The sequence below is a fragment of the Pocillopora damicornis genome, chromosome 1 (assembly GCF_964200805.1).
Source record: "Pocillopora damicornis chromosome 1, jaPocDami1.2, whole genome shotgun sequence".
In the NCBI taxonomy this organism is placed as follows: Eukaryota; Metazoa; Cnidaria; class Anthozoa; order Scleractinia; family Pocilloporidae; genus Pocillopora; species Pocillopora damicornis.
In genome coordinates, this window is record NC_142670.1 from 20,841,486 (window position 1) to 20,862,481 (window position 20,996).

Genomic DNA, 20,996 nt, shown 5'->3' on the forward strand with positions numbered 1-20,996 from the left:
AAAATAATGAGTTATTTCTACTTATGCGTCTTTTACAACAACGAGAGAAATCCATCGTTCCAGAAGAATAGCTTCCCGTCATTGCAGCATGCAGCGACCGTGGTTGGATATTTTCTGACGCATCGACAGGCAGTTTACAATCGAAAAATTTTATGCAAAAAATAAACAAAAAACAACAATATTAACAGCAATATCAATTTAAAATTATCGTTGTTAACGCCCTGTTTCCGGCCCGATCGATCCCTTCCGTAAATCACACTTCCTGTGAGGAGTGTATTGTTTTCCGAACAATCAATCAGAAAAATTGAATAAATCTATTCTCTCAGAAGTCATTATTTGGCGATCATACCGCTGACAAGGAGCTAAAATGAACCTGGGCTTGAGATTGTAGCTCGAGCAATGTTCAGCGCTTGGTAACCACCCTATCTCCGAAATATGGTTGCACGGGCTCAACGGCATCCAAAAAGTGTGCACCAAATCCAAATAAACTTTTCCGAATTGCCGTTGACTTCGTTTCAGTAGCCATCCTTTTTCATGCAAATGCAACATACTTTTAAAGCATTCCGTTATCTAGAGTGCACCCTTGGGGTCCAGAAACTGGGATGAGAAGTGGAAGGCCGGGGGGATAAACTCGCTTCCGTTGTCAACTATTAAAAGATGACTTAACTTGCGGAGGTTGCACTCACTTCTTTACCTGTCCACCCCATTCCGTGAAAGTATCAAGTCACACGGAAGGTATTCAGCTCTAAATCATAGAAAAAGCAATGGCGCAAAAAGAGTCACAAGACAGTTAGCAAGAAGAGGCGACCTCATACCAAGGGTGTAACAGAAAACCAATGAGAGTGAAGGGGTAAATGGGTAAATGTCAATGTCGAAAAAATTCTAGTTCATAAAAGGCACTAATCAGCGAGGCCTTTCGTCAGAAGGAAAAACTCTGAAGTTGTGTAAAATATATCGAGAAATTTCCTGGACCGACCCTAAAAACTGTTTAACAGGATTTCCCTATGACATTTGTATAATAATATCGATTGCTATGCCACGTCCACTATTTAGAACTTCAGTCCTTTGGTCAACACATGTGTAATACTGGTTCGACTATGAAGAAGGAAAGTTGGTTTCAAGCGCTTTGAATACAACTTTAGCATGGGTGTTTCGGTAAACAGTTTCCAGCCACTTTAATTACCTAAGGAGCCATTACTTCTGTTACCTTTGATAAAATTTTAGACTTCAGATAAATTAATAAACCCAGAGATGATAATGAATTTATTGATAGTAAACGTATTAAGGTAACATTGAGGTGAGATACTTTAGTGATTGTCTAATAATCCAGCTTTTAAACAGATGTTTTATGGGATGACAACTTATACCAGAAGCATCGGTATCTGGGATCAACAAACTTACTTTCTAATTAAAGACACTACCTGGACCTTTGACAGTTCTTATTAATTATCAATCAAATGAGATTTGATACCCACCATCATTAGAACTCTTATAATATATATAACATGTAACAGTTCTTCACCGACGTAAAAAGATTGGCAATATGCACCAGCTTATATAACGATGGTATTAACGATTACGATAAGGAGTGGGCTACGGTAACTCGTAAAGTACATTGTTCACAAGAATCTCTTTATGACGTATCTCATTTTGTGAAGTTATTAGACTCGGATTTAGTCCGTGCCACAGAAGCGGGAAGGACAACTGGGGCGCTGAGCAAGTTTGTAGATTAAAAATGATCCACAATTTTTAACCAAAATGTTGATTAAAGATTTGCAACCTGTAACACGATCGCTAAAGCAGACCGTCCTAGAAACTTCATCATCATCCACTGTAGGATGAGCACCATCCAACCAGCCTGACCAGACTGTACCACATCTGTAGGCTGGCACACGCGCTGTTGGCATTTTTGTTCCTGCAGCTCCCACAAAACGATACCATCCCTCAGGGAGTGAGTTGTCACATAACTCTGAACCATGCGGTGTGTTGTAACTGCTTTTTCTGTTAGCTTCACTTAGGTTGCGGTAATTATAACATGGATCGGCTAAAAAATTCAATAATTATTGTGAAAGGAAAATCTTATCTTCTTTTTTACCATAACGTAGCTCAAAGGAATCACTTGAAGCTATGGACTTCTCACTTTCACCTCACCATCATTTATATATTTATATCATCATCATATATATATTTATACGTAAGTTAAAGAATTAAGAGGACGCATCGATTCTCTGTTAATCTGAGTTTTCGCCTAAATGCTCGTCAGACAAAACTTTATTCGAATAAAGTTCTGTCTGACCAGCGCTTAGGCGCGAAACTCAGAGTAACAGAGAATCGATGCGTCCTCTTTAATTCTTAACTTATATATACTTAGCTCTGCTACCGCAACATTGAGCACTTTACGCCAAGGTAGACTCTACGCCCACATTTATATATATATATTTATATATATAGAACACATTCCTTTGACCCAAAGATAGCAGATGCTAAACAGGGAGGGGGTCAATTTTACTTTAACTTAATAAAATTACACTGGAAATAATATAGAAATAAAAAATAAATAAATAAAAGGAGGAAAAATATAAGAAGTTCATTTCTTGAGTTTCTAGGTGTACGAAAAATATTGTAGAAATTTAAGTTAACTAATAATAATAATGATAATAGTAGTAATAGTAATAACAATAATACTAACAATACTGCGCGCTCCTTGGTAACATTTAACTAGACGTACATTATGAAGTTACGAAGACTGAAAATAATAAACTTACCTTCACATAGAGAACCATTCCCAATATAGGTTGGATTGCAAGAGCAGTTGTATGAGCCCTGGGTATTAACGCAAGAGGCATTCAGATGGCAGTCGTTCATCTTGACGAAAAAATCCTCACTGCACTCATCAATGTCTAGAAGATAACGTCCTCAGTTGATAGAGATAGGAAAGATTTGTAACGTGCAAGTTTACTAACATAAGTGCAGTTTCTAGCCTGTGAACACAGCCGCTTCTCATGTCTCAGTTCAATACTGATCGGCACAATTCACAACATGGAGTTTAATACATACATAGCCACTGGATGTATCGCATTCACAGGACTGGATTTGGCCATAAGAATAACGATTCTCCGGATAAATGTTGTTCGTTTTTGGATTTCACTCCACCTGCCATGTCTACAGTTGTAAATCACATCGCATATTTTCATGTATGAACGATTGTTTACATGCCATATGGACAGACTTTTTATGAAGTGTTAGGTTTATTATCTAGTTTACATGTATATAAGGAGGGATAATTCGTCTCTAATGACAATTAACTATTAAAAAGACTTAAGTCAATGATTTATAAATCGATCATGAAAGATATAAGTTATATAAATTTCCCTTCTCGATAGAAATAATGCAACATACTGACAGCTTGCAAAAAATATCAAAATACCTCTCAGAACTTGAACCAAGGCATATTAAGCCTAAAGGTTCATAATATTTTCTGTCTTTAAGTCGAAAAGAGCGAATAAACTCCGCAAGATACATGTTTAGTTCCTCATGCGATGTTGTGTATACTTTAATAATTGAAATATTAGACATTTTCAATGAGCGCTTGGGCTGAGGGTGGGGAGAGGAGGGAGCACCTATTTGTAGGGGGGGTGGGTCTTCGACTAGTCGAGAGGGGCGCTTCTTAAGTTACCTCAGCAATAGGACATAAAATCAAAATAATCAATAATACATAAAAGGAACTCTGCGACCACATGAACATAGAAAATATTTTCGTATGGAAAATAAATTATTCTGCTGTACAGATTGCGCTGTTGTTGAAGGTTGAAAAGTTATAAAAAAGTGTGGCAATAGAAACACATTTTCCTTGTATCTATACTATTTAAAAAAGTGAGGGAGGAGAAGGGTAGGGTGGGAGTGGTTATTCGAGCGCGGCCGCATATTTGAGAAAAATATTCCTAATAATAGTGGAATGATGTATCTCTTATTCAATGGTAAGAGAAGAAATCTTGCTCATTGCCTTCTTTTATCCTCGTTCCATCTGGGCTCGGAAACACTCTAAGCAATTCGTAGAATATCCGCACGTATTATATTTTAAACCAGCGAAAACTGTTTATCTATGCATATTATGATATCCGTAACTTAATAGAAATACGAGGTAGGGTCGTGAAAACCATTGCGCTGCCTCTTGATCATTAGCCTAGTTACAAAGACAATACTGGTAATGGAAAGGTGCTTTGCTCGACATAAGGTATCGCTCTTCTAATATACATTGGCAAGACTGTCCATCTCCAATGTATCCTTCCTTACAGATCCAATTGTGAAAACCATTAGTGTTAGTACAGTTAGCATTCGCATCACAAACATCATCGTTGCATTTATTAATATCTGTGAACACAATAGATTCGCAATGGGTAACTGAATAGAGAAAAAAACTCTTCAGCCAGTTTGTTGGATAACAAGGCAATTATTTGTGATGAACAGTTATTCTGCTTTTTTTTTAAAGTATAATCTAATTTTACCTTGGCATGACTCTCCTTTTCCAGTGTATCCTTCCTTACAGGTGCAGCTATGGGAACCATTAATGTTTGTACAATTCGCATTTACGTCACAATCATGGCTTCCACTGTTGCATTCGTCGATATCTAGAAGCATAAGTGATATACAAAAAGTATGGTAATAGAAATACGAGAGTGGTGCGTGACAACAGGTCTCTACAATGTGGGCTAATTTCCATGGGTAATTGTTTCTGTGCAAAGCTGCTTGTTTTAAATAATGTAGGCCACTCTTACTCACCTTGACATGACTGTCCATCTCCAGTGTATCCTTCCTTGCATGTACAAATATGAGAACCATCTGTGTTGTTACAGTTTGAATTAACATCGCAAACATGGTTACCGTCGCTACACTCATTGATATCTAAGAACAAAAATGAATTGCCAAAACGTTGCTCGACAGAAACAACCATCAGATTTTTGAGGAAGTAGGTTTTTTTTCTCTATTTGCTAAGTCTAATGCAGTGATTATACCTTGGCATGACTGTCCGTCCCCAGTGTATCCTTCCTTACAAGTGCAGTTGTGAGAGCCGTCAGTGTTGGTACAATTTGCAGTCACGTCACAAGCATGGTTGCCACTGAGGCACTCATCGATATCTGGTAGTAGTAATGATATAGATATAGAATACTTCATGCAAAGTCTGTCTGTATGGTATTTGTGCACGAGCTCGTAGTATCCGAAATCGAGAGTGTCATAATATTGGCTGGCCTCTGTTTCCGGCCAGCGGTCATCATATTAGTACCTAGGTCACCGCATATAAAATATAGGCATTGATCATTATTCACGTGTGATTTAGTTTAGTGTTCTTCTTGCTTCGGAATAAAACGTGTGTGTGTCTTACAATCTACGCCTCCTGTTCTTTTAAAAAAGAACCACAACAGAGGGAGCGAACGCACCAAGTGAGAAAGATTTTTGATATAAAGCAACGATTCTTTACATACCTTACGGACAGACTTTACGTGATGTATTAGATTTATTATATAGTTTACATGTACATAAGAAGAGTAAATTCCTCTTTAATAACAATTAATTGTCAAACATACAATGGTTTATAAATCGATCATGAAAGATAAAAACCATATCAATTTCCCTTCTTGATAGAAATAATGCAACATACTGACAGCTGGCAAAAAATAACAAAATACCTCTCAATACTTGAAACAAGGCATGTTAAGCCTGAGGGTTCATAATCCTCTTTGTCTTTAGGTCGAAAAGAGCGAATAAACTCCGATACATATTTAGTTCTTCGGGCGATATTGTGTCTACTTTAATAATTGAAATAATAGACATTTTCAAGGAGCACTTGAGCGCTTATTAAAAATTTCGGCTAAAAATGGGAGGGCGAGGGGGCACTTGTTTGTAGAGAGGGCGCTTTATCGATTAGTCGAGAGGGGCGCTTCTTAAATTACTTTGGCAATAGGACATAAAATCAAAATAATAGATGATATATAAAAAATTCTCTGCAAGCACATGAAGATAGAAAAACTGAAATGGAAAATAGAATTATTCTGCCGTACTGATTGCGCTGTCGTTGAAGGTTGAAAAGTTACATAAAAAGTGTGGCAGAAGAAATAGATTTTCCTTGTATCTACTCTATTTAAAAAAAGTGAGGGAGAGAAGATTGGGGTGGGGGCGGTTATCCCAGCGTGGCCGTATATTCGAGGAAAATATTCCAGGTAATGGTTAAATCCCTCATTCGATGGTTTATCATATAATACGAGAAGAAATTTTGCTCATTGCTCAAAATTGTCCTGTTTCCTTCCGCACTCGGAAAAATACCGAGCAACATGTAAAATATCCGCGCGTATTATATTCTAAAACATCAAAAAATGTGAATGTTTGCATATGATCATGGGAAACACGTAACTTAATAGAAATACGAGGTCGGGGCGTGAAAATCATCACGCTACTTCTCGATCATAACCTCAGTTACGAAGACAATACTTGATGAAACTAGAAGATCCTCGCAGCTAAGAACACTACTGAATGTAGTAGTTGTAAGTAGGACCTGAAAAAAATTTTAGGCCCGTACGGGATTTGAACCCATGACCTTTGCGATACCGGTGCAGCGCTCTACCAATTGAGCTAACAAGGCAACTGGGAGCTGGACAATGAATTGGGTACAAATAAGCATCCGAGTGAATGAAGATTTTAGATATATGAAAATTCACATATTTGCACTGCGGTGGAAAGATGAAACAAGAAGATCCTCGCAGCTAAGAACACTACTGAATCTAGTAGTTGTAAGTAGGACCTGAAAAAAATTTCAGGCCCGTACGGGATTTGAACCCATGACCTCTGCGATACCGGTGCAGCGCTCTACCAATTGAGCTAACAAGCCAACTGGGAGCTGGTCAATGAATTGGGTACAAATAAGCATCCGAGTGAAAATTTTTTTCAGGTCCTACTTACAACTACTAGTTTCAGTAGTGTTCTTAGCTGCAAGGATCTTCTAGTTTCATCTTTCCACCGCAGTGCAAATATGTGAATTTTCATATATCTAAAATCTTCATTCACTCGGATGCTTATTTGTACCCAATTCATTGACCAGCTCCCAGTTGGCTTGTTAGCTCAATTGGTCGAGCGCTGCACCGATATCGCAGAGGTCATGGGTTCAAATCCCGTACGGGCCTGAAATTTTTTTCAGGTCCTACTTACAACTACTAGTTTCAGTAGTGTTCTTAGCTGCGAGGATCTTCTTGTTTCATCTTTCCACCGCAGTGCAAATATGTGAATTTTCATATATCTAAGACAATACTTGTTATGAAAAGCTGCTTTGCTCGACATCAAGTACCGCTGTTCTAATCTACACTGGCAAGACTGTCCATTTATAATGTATCCTTCCTTACAGATGCAATTATATGAACCATTAGTGTTTGTACAGTTAGCATTAGTATCACATACATGGCTATCATCGTTGCATTCATCAATATGAAAAGGGTAACTGACTAGAGAAAAAAAACTTTAAACAGTTTGTTAGATAACAAGACAATTATTTGTGATGAACAGTTATTCTCCTTTTTTCAAAATCTAATCTAATTTTACCTTGGCATGACTCTCCTTTTCCAGTGTATCCTTCCTTACAGGTGCAGCTATATGAGCCATTAGTGTTTGTACAATTCGCATTTATGTCACAATCATGGCTTCCTTTGCTGCATTCGTCGATATCTAACAGCGTTAGTGATGTATAAAAGATAATTTAATAGAAATACGATAGTGGTGCGTAAAAACAGGCCTCTAAAATGTGAGCTAATTTTCATGGGCGATAGTTTGTGAGCAAAGCTGCTTGTTTTAAATAATGTGGGCTATTCTTATTCACCTTGACATGACTGTCCATCTCCAGTGTATCCTTCCTTGCAAGTACAAATATGAGAACCATTTGTGTTGTTACAGTTGGAATTAACATGGCAAACATGGTTGCCATTGCTACACTCATTGACATCTGTGAACAAAAGTTAATTGCCAAAACTTTACTGGACAGAGAGAAAAACATCAAATTTCTAAGTTTTAATGGAAAGAGTTTTTTTTTTTATTTTTGAGAAACTTTATTTTTTTATTTGCTGGGTCAAATGTAATGTTATACCTTGGCATGAATACCCGTCTCCAGTGTATCCTTCCTTACAGGCGCAGATATAAGAGTCGTCAGTGTTAGTACAGTTCGCATTTATGTCACATTCATAGCTTCCAGTGCTGCACTCGTCGATGCCTGAGGACACAAGTAATGTAGAAAAAGGTAGCTTATTAGGGGAACAACACAAGAGCGTGGAAACATTCATTTTAACTTTAACCCTGGGAGGAAATATGACATCGTTCTGGCCTAATTGTTGTCCGGAGAACTTATAATTCAGTGCAATCTAGAGTTAAAGAAAACAAAATATCAAAACAAAATAACAAAATCTCCTTTCTGGTCTACACAAGGAAAAGCAAATTAATCGAGTGAACTTGCCATTTGTCATCGTGACACCCCACCATTGAAAGACGCCATTAAAATGAAATTAGGGCTGCTATTTCTGCCTTCTACATCAAAATAGCATGGACTCAAGAACCAAAATTCGTGTGCAAAACTTACAAGAACTCAGCTTGTAGATTTAGTTCTTAATTCTGTGACCACCATACACAACACGTAATCTTATTTGTGACGTCTCAAAAATGTCACGCATGTAAAACACTTTTGTCACATCTCGTAGATACCTTTTCACTTGCTTCACACTTTGCTTTAAGGTCGAAAACAGACATGTTATTAACCATGAGTATCTCAGCAAGCTTATTTGCCTACTTGTATAAAATCCTGCTGCTGTCAGATGAGTCAGGTAGGAGAATGAAGTAAGTTTTTAGTATTTCAGTTCGTGCCGTGCTGTTTATTATTTTAAGAAAAAGTTTTTAAAATGTTTTAGTAGATAGTTGGTCCGGGTCGCAAATGATCCCAAAATTGAACTGCACACGATTTCTTTAAAAATGCGTGAAATTATGTTCTTTTTCCCCAGGCTCCATAAAAGGACTAATTTATTACTAATCTAAAGTTAACTGATGAAACCATGTATTAAGACAATAACTGGAACAATAGTTATCTGCTCATTATTAACCATTATTAACCATTTTGTAACTTTTGGTTGTATTCAGGAGCGTACTTCACTGTTGTAAGACACGAACGCTTGTTAAACCCCTCCCAAAGCTATTTAACCACACAGATAATTACATCCGCTCTCATCGACTACTTTGCAACTTTTGGATGTATTTTTTTGGGATAACTTAATTTGTTATAAGAGCCACATACTTGCAAAACGTCCCACTGGGTAATTCAAACAGGCAGATAACATTATACAATTGAATTTTCCACTGGAATGCTCTGACGTCTTTTAAACAGGCTACTGTCACGGCCTCGCGGCTACTTGTGTGCGCGTGCATGTTCTGTCAACGAATTGCTTGCCTCTTTTATTTCAAAGCATATTTATAGCTTATCGTTCTTACTCTAATATCGATCAGAAGACAAACAACGCTAGCTTTACGTTTTTTTGTAGAAATTGGTATTTTTGAAAATTTATAAAGCTCTAGATATCGAATTTGAAAGATCAGTCTGACAGGGTTTGGACAACGTAGACGAAAGTGCTCCTACATGTTTCCTTCTTTAATGGCTTACCATTTACATGATCGAACTGAATCATGTAAGCATGACCATCACCGTTGCAATCCTCAATATCTCTGAACACAATAGATTTGCAAATGATAACTGAATGGGGAAAAAAATAGTCTACCCAGTTTGTCGGATAATAAGGCAATTATTTCTGATGAACAGTCCTCCTGCTTTTTTTCAAGTCTAATCTAAATTTTACCTTGGCATGACTCTCCTTTTCCAGTGTATCCTTCCCTACAGGTGCAGCTATAGGAGCCATTAGTGTTTGTACAATTCGCATTTACGTTACAATCATGGCTTCCATCGCTGCATTCATCGATATCTAGAAGCATAATTGACGTATAAAAAGTAATCATATAGAAATACGAGAGTGGTGCGTAAAAACAGGCCTCTAAAATGTGAACTTATTTCCCTGAGCGATTGTTTCTGTGCAAAGCTGCTTGTTTCAATAGTGTTCTCACTCACCTTGACATGACTGTCCATCTCCAGTGTATCCTTCCTTGCAAGTACAAATGTGAGAACCATTTGTGTTGTTACAGTTCGAATCAACATGGCAAACATGGCTGCCATTGCTACACTCATTGACATCTGTGAACGAAAAGGAATTGCCAAAAGTTTACTTGACACGGAGACAAACATCAAATTTCTTTCTAACTGGAACAATAGTTATCTAATCATTATTGACCATTTTGTAACTTTTGGTTGTATTCAGGGGCTTACTTCACTGCTTGTAAAACTCCTCTCAAAGCTATTTAACCACGCAGATAATAACATCTGCTCTCATCGACTACTTTGCAACTTTTGGATGTATTTATTGGAGTAACTTCATTCGTTGTAAGAGCCACATACTTGCATTAAGCATTAAGGATGGAGACTTAGTTTTCGTAGTTTCTTCACTTTTATGGACAGTAAATTATTTTTGTGACGTCAAAACAAGAACAAATTCCTTAGCCACCCCTCCCCCTAACCCCCAAAATAGGTTAAATGTGGCTAAAGTTTGCATAGAATCAAGAGTGACAGTAATTTCTTAGCGTATGAGGTGACAAGGATTTATGCTTCCTCTTATCAAATATTTGTACAAACTTACCTTCACATATAGAACCATTCCCAAAATAGGTAGGATTGCAAGAGCAGTTGTATGAGCCCTGGGTATTAACGCAAGAGGCATTGAGGTGGCAGTTGTTCATTTTGACGCCATAAACTTCACTGCACTCGTCAATGTCTGGAAGAGAACGTCCTCAGTTGAAAGATATAGTAAAGATTTGTAACGAGCAAAGAACAAGTTAAAACAGGGTTATATCTCGCACCCTTCATACTTTTAGAATCAGCAATATAGTAAGCGTCCGGTGTGGATGAAAGATGGATACTTTTTAGCTCTTTATTCTTATAAAGTAATATATATGTCAAACATTTCGCACGATACGTCCTGGTGAATACCTCTCAATACTTGAAGCAAAGCATGTTAGCCTGAGAGTTCATAATCTTCTCTGACTTTAAGTCGAAAGGAGCCTATAGACTCCGCAAGATACATGTTTAGTTCCTTGGGCGATATTGTGTGTACTTCAATAATTTAAATAGTAGATATTTTCAAGGAGCGATGGTTTATCGCATAATACGAGAAGAAATTTTGCTCATTGCTCTTAATTATCCCCTTTCCTCCCGTGCTCGGAAGAATACCAAGAAACTCGTAAAATATCCACGCGTATGTGTTAAACCTTCGAAAAATGTAAATGTACGCATACGATGAAACCCATAACCTAATAGAAATACGAGGTCGGGGCGTGAAAATCATCACGTTACTTCTTGATCATAACTTCAGTTACAAAGACAATACTTATTATGAAATGCTGCCTTGCTCGACATAAAGTATCGCTGTTCTAATCTACGTTAGCAAGACTGTCCATTTATAATGTATCCTTCCTTACAGATGCAATTATATGAACCATTTGTGTTGGTACAGTTAACATTAGAATCACACCCATGACTATCATCGTGGCATTCCTCAATATCTGTGAACACAATAGATTTGCAAAGGGTAACTTATTGAGGAAAACAATTCTTAGCCAGTTTGTCGGATAACAAGGCAATTATTTCTGATGAACAGTTATTCTGCTTTCTTCAAAGTCTAATCTAATTTTACCTTGGCACGACTCTCCTTTTCCGGTGTATCCTTCCTTACAGGTGCAGCTATATGAGCCATAAGTGTTTGTACAATTCGCATTTACGTCACAATCATGGCTTCCATTGCTGCATTCATCGATATCTAGAAGTATAAGCGATGTATAAGAGGTAACGCAATAGCAATATGACAGTGGTACGTCAAAACAGGCCTCTAAAATGTGGGCTAGTTTCCATGAGCGATAGTTTATGTGCAAAGCTGCTTCTTTTAAATAGTGTAGGCTGCTCTCATTCACCTTGACATAACTGTCCATCTCCAGTGTATCCTTCCTTGCAAGTACAAATGTGAGAACCATCTGTGTTGTTACAGTTGGAATTAACATGGCAAACATGGTTGCCATCGCTACACTCATTGACATCTGTGAACAAAAATGAATTGCCAAAAGGTTACTTGACAGAGAGACATTCATTAAATTTCTAAGTTTTTAGATAAAGAGGTTTTTTTTATTTTTGCGAATCTTTATTCCGATATTTGCTCAGTTTAATGCAAAAATTATACCTTGGCAAGATTGTCCGTCTCCAGTGTATCCTTCCTTACAGGTACAGTTTTGCGAACCATTAGAGTTGGTACAATTTACTTTCGTGCCACAACCACGGCTGCCATCGTTGCACCCATTGACATCTGTGAACACAAATGATTTGCAAAAGATAACTGAACCTTTGTAACGGAATTTTTATATGGGTACTAAATGATGTACACCATGGATGAGCTGCTATTTCTGCCTTCTAAATCCAAATAGGATGGACTCAAGAACTGAAATTCGTGTGCTTAACGTATCAGAACTCAACTCGTCGTTTTAGTTCCTAATCTGTGACCACCATACACAATATCTACTCGTACATGTAACGTCTCAAAAATGTCACGCATCTACAACACTTTTGTCACACCTCATATATACCTTTCCCCTTGCTTCACACTTTGCGTAGAGGTCGAAAATAGACATTGTATTTACCATGCATATCTAAGGAAGCTTATTTGCCTACTTGTAGAAACTCCTGCTGCTGTCATATGAGGCGCGTAGGAGAATGAAGCAAGTTTTTAGTATTTCAGTTCGTGCAGTGCTCTTTACTATTTTAAGAAGAAGTTAAAAAAGTTTTAGCAATAAGGTAATCCGAATCGCAAATGATCCCAAAATTAACCTGTGCATGATTCCTTTCAAAATGCATGGATTAATGTAGATTTTTTACCAGGCTCCATAAAGGGACTAATTTATTACTAATCTAAAGCTGAGTTATTGACCATTTTGTAACTTTTGGTTGTATTCAGGAGCCTAACTCACCGTTGTAAGAAACGCCCGCTTGCAAAACCCCTCTCAAAGCTATTTAACCACACAGATAATTAAATTTGTACTCTATTGACTTATTTGCAACTTTTGGATGTATTTTTTTAAGTAATTTCATGTGTTGAAAGAGCCACATACTTTCAACCTCCCCCCACTGGGTAATTTAAACAGGTGGATAACATTATACAATTGACATTTTCCACTGGAAAGCTATTTAAGTCTTTTAGAGGCTAAGGTCACGGTCTCGCAGCTACTTGTCTGTGCGTGCATGTCCTGTCAACGAATTGCTTGCCTCTGATTTTCAAAGCATATTTATAAGTTATCGTTCTTACTCTAATATCGATCAGAGGACAAACGACGCCAGCTTTACGCTTTTTTGTAGAAATTGGATGAAGGTGCTCCTACATGTTTCCTTCTCTAATGGCTTACCTTACACATGATCAAACTGAATACTTACGTTATCGTCTTGTCCATATATCGATTGATTAATATGTGCGCTAGCTTTTAGCGTTATGTGAAGATGAGATGATTACTTTCTACGACAGGAGACATCGACAATGACACATCGATGTGCTGAAATTTCGACTCACTTCTATCTTTTGTTCTAATATGTTGTTTTTATGGTTGAATTCTTAATAACTAGCAAAAACTGGGGCACATCAGTACTTACCTTTCCTATTATCACTAAGGTATTTCGAAACTTGTTTTCCAATGAACACTGCCGCGACGATTGCCACTGCAATAGCAACAAGAATGACAATAACTCTTCGGCGGGATCTAGGCGGACGAATGGCAGCTGTCAATAGATCTCTGCTTCCCGTAATGGAGAGTTGTTCTCCAGGATTTGCAGGTTCTCGATGGATATGATCCAAAGAGATAGTTTCGTTTTCTGACGACGCCATCTCAGATGAGATCTCTAGGCATGGATGCAGAATTTACTTCACTCTTAAGATGCTGAGAAAAAAGTTACTAGCGTGAAAAAATCACCAGGCAGATAATTCCCTACATTTGAAGCCTCAGCTTATGATCATGAAAGGTAAACACGGCAACTTTCGCAATTCTTAAAGTCTGTTCTTCGAGTTGGCTTGAGTTTCAGTTTCGTAACTGTTAATGATTTAGTCATGCGTGATATTTTATGCATAAACGTGACCTGAATCTCGATTGTGTGAGCCACATGTTGCTTTTAGGAATTTTCCAATACGATAGGAACCCGTTTCTTTTCCTTTTCCAAAGAAAATTGCTGGTTAGCAGTTTTTCTTGTCTTTCCTTTCCCAAGAAGGAGGAGGAGCGCAGAAGAATCTATTAGCAAAAACTGTTAAGGTTTAAGTTCAGTTGAATTATGAATAGTTGATAAACAAATCTATATATGTTGCCATGCATCTGTTCCCTGATGGACGACATTGTGCCGCAGGCAAAACAAAACATTGTTTGTGTGCAATTTATTTCTTTCAATTATTTATACTTAACAAATGAAGCAATAAATCGCCCATCTTGTTTAGGATTAGAGTTTAGATCAAGAAAGTCCTTCTCTACCACTGTAAATGACACTGTTAGATCCACGATGATCGATGATGGGTTATGATTTTAAGGGTGCATGACGATGGGTAACGGTTGCAAGCCTTACTTAGAGTTGCTTATGCATTAGGGTCGCCAAAAGGGATCACTATCTTCCTTTGGAAACATTTCAGAATTGCGGTTGATATCGTTCTAGTAGCTACCCTTTTTCATGCAAATGCAACAATCTTTTAAAGTACTGCACTATCTAAAGTGCACTCTTGGGATCCGGAAACTGAGATGAGTAGTGAGAGGGGGGGGGAAGGAAAAACTTGCTTCCGTTGTCAAATATTGAAAGATGGCTTAACTTGTGGAAGTTGCACCCACTTCCCTGCCTGTCCTCCCCATTCCGTAATAGTATCCAGTCACACGGAATTCAGCTCTAAATCACAGAAAAAGCAATGGTGCAATAAGAGTCATAAGTTGGTTAGCAAGGAGAGGCAACCTCATACCAAGGGTTTAACAGGAAATTGAGTGGAGTAAAGGGGTAAATGTCAATGTCGAAAAAAGATCTAATTTATTCAAAGTCACTAATCAGCGAGGCTTTTTCTCAGAAAGAAAAATTCTGAAGTTGTGTAAAATATATCGAGCAATTTCCTAGACCGACTCTAAAAACTGTTTGACAAGATTTCTCTATAACATTCGTATAACAATATCTGTTAAGGGCACTTAACAGATACTATCTATAACAGATACTACTCCCCTACTCCCCCTCGGGGAGTAGGGGAGTAGGTTGTCACATAACTCTGCACCGATTGGTGTTGAGTAACTGTTTTTCCAGCGACATCACTCAGGTTCTGATACTTATAACACGGATCGGCTGCAAATTAAAGTTAAATAATAATGATAATAATAACAAGAGAAATTTTCACTGTTCTTATCACAATGATGGAAATAATACAGAAATGAAGTGAAATATCACGTAAAAAGACAATAGATACTCAAGAAACTAAAAAAACATTCATTAAAAAGGAGAAAAGGTCTTGAGTTTCTAAGTGTACGAAAAATATTGTAGAAATTAAAGTTGAATAATGATAACTATAACAATAATGATAACGAAAGAAATTTCACTGTTCTTATTACAATGACGTAGCCTCAAGAATCCCTCAGAATTAAAGACTAATCCAAGTCTCGTGAGTTCTTCGGTGATTAACATATATGATTTAGTCCAAAACTTTGCCAGTCAAAGACAAATGCCCTGACCACCCCCACCACCCCTAATAAAAGGCTAGTCCGTGTACCAGTGTTGAGTAGCTGCTCTTTTTAATAGCTTACGACTCACTTAGGTTTTTGCATTTTTTACACGGATCGCCTACAAAGTTAAATTACATTAGTGAGGAGAAATTTTCATCGATCTTTTCATAATGACGAAGCATTAAGGTTGCAGACTTTTAATAATATCGTGAATTTTACGGACAATAAATTATTTTATTACGCATATAATTTAGTCCGAAATTTTGCCTGGTAAGACAAGAACAAACTCTCCAGCCACCCCCTTCCCCTCACCCCCAAAATAGATTAAATGTGATTAAAGTTCGCATAGAATTAAAAGTGACAGTAATTTCTTAGCGTATTAGGCGACAAGGATTTATGCCTCCACTTATCAAATATTTGTATTACAAACTCTGCGTGCTCCTTGATAACATTAAAAAAGACGTACATTATCAAGTCACGAGGCCTGAATATAACAAACTTACCTTCACATATAGAACCATTCCCAAAATAGGTAGGATTGCAAGAGCAGTTGTGTGAGCCCTGGGTATTTACGCAAGAGGCATTAGGATGGCAGTCGTTCATTTTGACGACGTAATCCTCACTGTACTCTTCAATGTTTACAGGAAAACATCCTCGGTTGAGAGATATGGTAAAGATTTGTAACGAGTAAAGAACATGCTTCTAGTATCAGCAATGTAGTAAGCGTCCTGTGTGGAGAAAGTGCAAGAAAGACGGAAATTTTTGGTGGGGGGGGGGGGGTGTTATCCGAGCATGGCCGCATTTTTGAGAAAAATATCCCAGGTAATGGTGAAATGATAAATCCCTTACTCGACGGTTTATCATATAATACAAGAAGAAAATCTTGCTCATTGCTCCTAGTCAGTTTGTTGGATAACAAGACAATTATTTGTGATAAACAGTTAATCTGCTTTTTTCAAAGTCTAATCTAATTTTACCTTGGCATGACTCCTTTTCCAGTGTATCCTTCCTCACAGGTGCAGCTATATGAGCCATTAGTGTTGGTGCAATTCGCATTTACGTCACAATCGTGGCTTCCATTGCTGCATTCATCGATATCTAGAAACATAAGTAATGTATAAAAGGTAATTTAATAAAAATACGATAGTGGTGCGTGAAAACAGGTCTCTAAAACGTGGGCCAATTGCGATAGCTTATGTTTAAAGCTGCTTGTTTTAAATAGTGTAGGCTACTCTTATTTACCTTGACATGACTGTCCATCTCCAGTGTATCCTTCTTTGCAGGTACAAATATGAGAACCATTTGTGTTGTTACAGTTGGAATTAACATGGCAAACATGGTTGCCATCGCTACACTCAATGACATCTGTGGACAAAAATGAATTGCCCAAAGGTTACTTGACAGAGAAACAAGCATTATGTTTCTAAGTTTTTGAGGAAAGAGGTTTTTCTTTTTATTCGCGCGAGGCTTTATTCTGATATTTGCTCAGTCTAATGCAAAAATTATACCTTGGCATGATTGTCCGTCTCCAGTGTATCCCTCCCTACAGGTGCAGTTGTGGGAGCCGTCAGTTTTTGCACAGTTCGCATTTATGTCACATACATAGCTTCCAGTGCTGACAAGCGAGGAACAGAAAGACTGACGAAATATTAAGATGGATACTAAATGATAAAGAGCTCCCATATTTCTGCCTTCAACATCAAAATAACATGGACTCAAGAACGGAAATTCGTGTGAAAAACTTATTAGAACTCAGCTCGTACATTTAGTTCTTAATCTGTGACCACCATACACAACACATACTCTTACATGTAACGTCTCAAAAATGTCACCCATGTACAAAACTTTTGTCACACCTCGTAGATACCTTTCCGCTTTCTTCACATTTTGCGTACAGGTCGAAAATAGACATTGTATCTACCATGCATATCTAAGCAAGCTTATTTGCCTACTTGTATAAAAGTCCTGCTGCTGTCATATGAAGCGCGTAGGAGAGTGCAGCAAATTTTTAGTATTTCATTTCGTGCTGTGCTGTTTAGTATTAAAAAAAAGAAAAGTTTTAAAAACGTTTTAGTAAAAAGTTAGTCCGGATCGCAAATGATCCCAAAATTAAACTGTACTCGATTCCTTTCAAAAGTCGTGGAATGATGTAGATATTTTCCCAGGCTCCATAAAAGAACTAATTTATTACTACTCTAAAGCTAACTGATGAATTAGGACAATAACTGGAACAATAGTTATCAGCTCATTATTGACCACTTTGCAACTTTTGGTTGTATTTAGGAGCCCTTTTAAGAAACGCACGCTTGGTTACCCACTGGGTAATTCAAACAGGTAGATAACACTACACAATTGAAATTTTGCGCTGCAATGCTTTTAAGTCTCCTAAAGAGGCTACGGTCACGGCAGCCACTTATGTGCTCATACATGTTCTGTCAACGCATCGCTTGCCTCTTTGTTTTTCAAAGCATATTTTAAACTTAACGCTCTTACTCTTACATCGGTGAGAGGAAAAAAACGCCAGCTTAAAATTTTTACTTTGTAGAAATTGGTTTCTTTTTTGAATTTACGAAGCTTTTGATGTCGAATTTGAAAAATCAATCTGGCAGGGTTTGGACAGCGCGGACGAAAGTACGTGTTTCCTTCTTTAATGGCTTACCATTAACATGATCAAACTGAATACTTACTTTATCGTCTTGTCCATACATCGATTGATTAATATATGCGCTAGCTATAAGCTTTATGTGAAAATGAGATGATTAATTTCTACTACTAGGACATCGACAATGACACATCGATGTGCTGGAATTTCGACCCACTTCTATCTTTAGTTCAAATATGTTGGTTTTTTTTAAGGTTGACGTCTAAATAAATAACAAAAATTGAGGGACATCAATACTTACCTTTCCTGTTATAAGGTATTCCGAAACGTATTTTCCAATGTACACTGCCGCGATGATTGCGGGATTGCCACTGTAATAGCAACCAAAATGACCATAACTCTTCGGTGGGATCTAGGAGACGATTGGCAGCTGTCAATAGATCTTTGCTTCCCGTAGTGGAGAGGTGTTCCCCAAGATTTGCAGGTTTTGGATGGATATGATCCAAAGAGTCTCGTTTTCTCACGACGCCATCTCAGATGAGATCTCTAGGCGTGGATGCAGGATTTACGTCACTCTTAAGATGCTGAAATGCGAAGTTACTGGCCCCTATTCCCCCCCTTTTTTTCGTATGCTCTTTTAAGCTCTTCTGATGTCAAAAGTATAGATAAATATACATTTGACATTAATTCTTTGCACCTTAACATCAGTATACATATTTTCCATACCATTAGATATATATATTACCTACAGAGTTGACTTGGAGAATTCGCTTAACATTCAAGAGTTTCTTTTGTAGGCGATCATTTTCTTTTTGACATTCATGTTTGATTCAGGGGTGATATTGTAAAGAGAAATTATGGGTCAAAGTGTTGTAAAAAAACTTTATTTGTTTGGACTTTAAGCGATTAAAACTGACTGAGTACGAAAGGATATAGGTGTTAAGTTTCTAAAGAAACTCAGGTGCTGCGTCGATTGGGAGTATAACAGGGTAATCAAGTATTATCAACTAAGTTGATATCGTAAATTGGCCACCGCAAAGAATTTAAAAGCTGACGTTTCGAGAGTTAGCCCTTCGTCAGAGCGATTGAACGAAGGGCTGACGCTCGAAACGCTTTTAAACTCTTCATTGAAACCAATTTACGTTACCAACTCAGTAGATAATAATAAATTATCTTGAGTGCGAAAGTTCCGAGCCGGTACAAATCGACTGGTAAGCTAAAAATCGACTAAAATTTTACATAACGAAAGAAAAAAAAAACAGAACTTACGAAAAAAATAATTCCTTTTTCCATGATCAACCAATTCAAGAACACACGGCTGACTGGCTGACTCTCTTGAAATTTTTCATAAGGTTCATGATTCGGAAGAGGCTCTAGGCTACGAAATTTGATCTTTTTTTCCTTCTGTTGCACCCAAATAGCTGACAGGATTCGCACCAGCCCGTTAGTTAACTCTACCGGATATAAACCAGTCTAGAATTTTTTTCGATCCAAGTTAAATCTGAGCATTAAAAAAGCGCCCATGGTACTATGATGTTTAAGAAATCGCTGTTTGAACCGACCACCATTGTGCCATAGCAGTGGTAGGATGTTACTCCAACGAGGAACGAAGAACGGGCAACGATGATCGAGGAACGAGGAACAGGGAACGGTAAACTTAGAGCGGGGAACGGGGAACGGAGAACGAGGAACGGAGAACGGAGAACGGAGAACGGAGAACGGAGAACGGAGAACGGAGAACGGAGAACGGAGAACGGAAAACGGAAAACGGAGAACGGAGAACGGAGAACGGAGAACGGAGAACGGAGAACGGAGAACGGAGAACGGAGAACGGAGAACGGGGAACGGGGAACGGGGAACGGAGAACAAGAAACGGAGAATTCTGAACAGAACGAGGAACGGAGAATGAGGAACGGAGAACGGGAAACGGTGAACGAGGAACGGAGAACGGAGAACGGAGAACGGAGAACGAGGAACGGGGAACGGAGAACAAGAAACGGAGAATTCTGAACAGAGAACGAGGAACGGAGAATGAGGAACGGAGAACGAGGAACGGAGAACGAGGAACGGAGAACGAGGAACGGAGAACGAGGAAAGAAGAACGGGGAACGGGAGTCTGGGACCGAAATTACGTCGTAATCTGCTGATGACCATGGGTTTAAAAGGATCTGAGCACCAGATTTGAGCAAAACCGAAGTTATTTTCAATGGTTTTAACTTAAACTTTTGCTTCAAATTCATAGCTGTCACAGTATAATCGTCATTACATAGCAAATTACTACGGATGGCAGGCCACCTTTGACACGTGGCTTTTATCACGGAATATTTTGTTATAAAGCCAAAACATTTTTGAACCCCACAAATACAGATGGTGCTGTGAATGATAAATGGAATATACTACTCAGCTTTTTATCATGTGTCCTTAAATCTCAATTTTTTCGAGGTAACACAGAGTCACAGACTTCAATCAATACTTTTTTCAAGAAAATATAAGTACTTGGCGATAACCAAAGGCA

General features: G+C 38.0%; 1 protein-coding gene across 1 annotated transcript in view; it reads right to left on the minus strand.

Annotated features, from left to right (window-relative positions):
- Positions 1 to 1,250: 1,250 nt before the first annotated feature.
- The window catches only part of LOC113664120 (uncharacterized), a 28,378-nt gene continuing 8,632 nt past the window's right edge, over positions 1,251 to 20,996 (minus strand). The window contains exons 11-25 of the mRNA XM_089181512.1: positions 13,802 to 14,065; positions 12,348 to 12,470; positions 12,085 to 12,207; positions 11,811 to 11,933; positions 10,758 to 10,892; positions 10,136 to 10,258; positions 9,870 to 9,992; positions 8,123 to 8,245; positions 7,859 to 7,981; positions 7,585 to 7,707; positions 5,013 to 5,135; positions 4,780 to 4,902; positions 4,506 to 4,628; positions 2,766 to 2,900; positions 1,251 to 2,044 (exon numbers count right to left, since the gene is read on the minus strand). Of these exons, the coding sequence (XP_089037638.1) occupies positions 1,674 to 2,044; positions 2,766 to 2,900; positions 4,506 to 4,628; positions 4,780 to 4,902; positions 5,013 to 5,135; positions 7,585 to 7,707; positions 7,859 to 7,981; positions 8,123 to 8,245; positions 9,870 to 9,992; positions 10,136 to 10,258; positions 10,758 to 10,892; positions 11,811 to 11,933; positions 12,085 to 12,207; positions 12,348 to 12,470; positions 13,802 to 14,065 (2,258 nt within the window). The 3' untranslated portion in view covers positions 1,251 to 1,673. The remainder of the gene's footprint in view (positions 2,045 to 2,765; positions 2,901 to 4,505; positions 4,629 to 4,779; positions 4,903 to 5,012; positions 5,136 to 7,584; positions 7,708 to 7,858; positions 7,982 to 8,122; positions 8,246 to 9,869; positions 9,993 to 10,135; positions 10,259 to 10,757; positions 10,893 to 11,810; positions 11,934 to 12,084; positions 12,208 to 12,347; positions 12,471 to 13,801; positions 14,066 to 20,996) is intronic.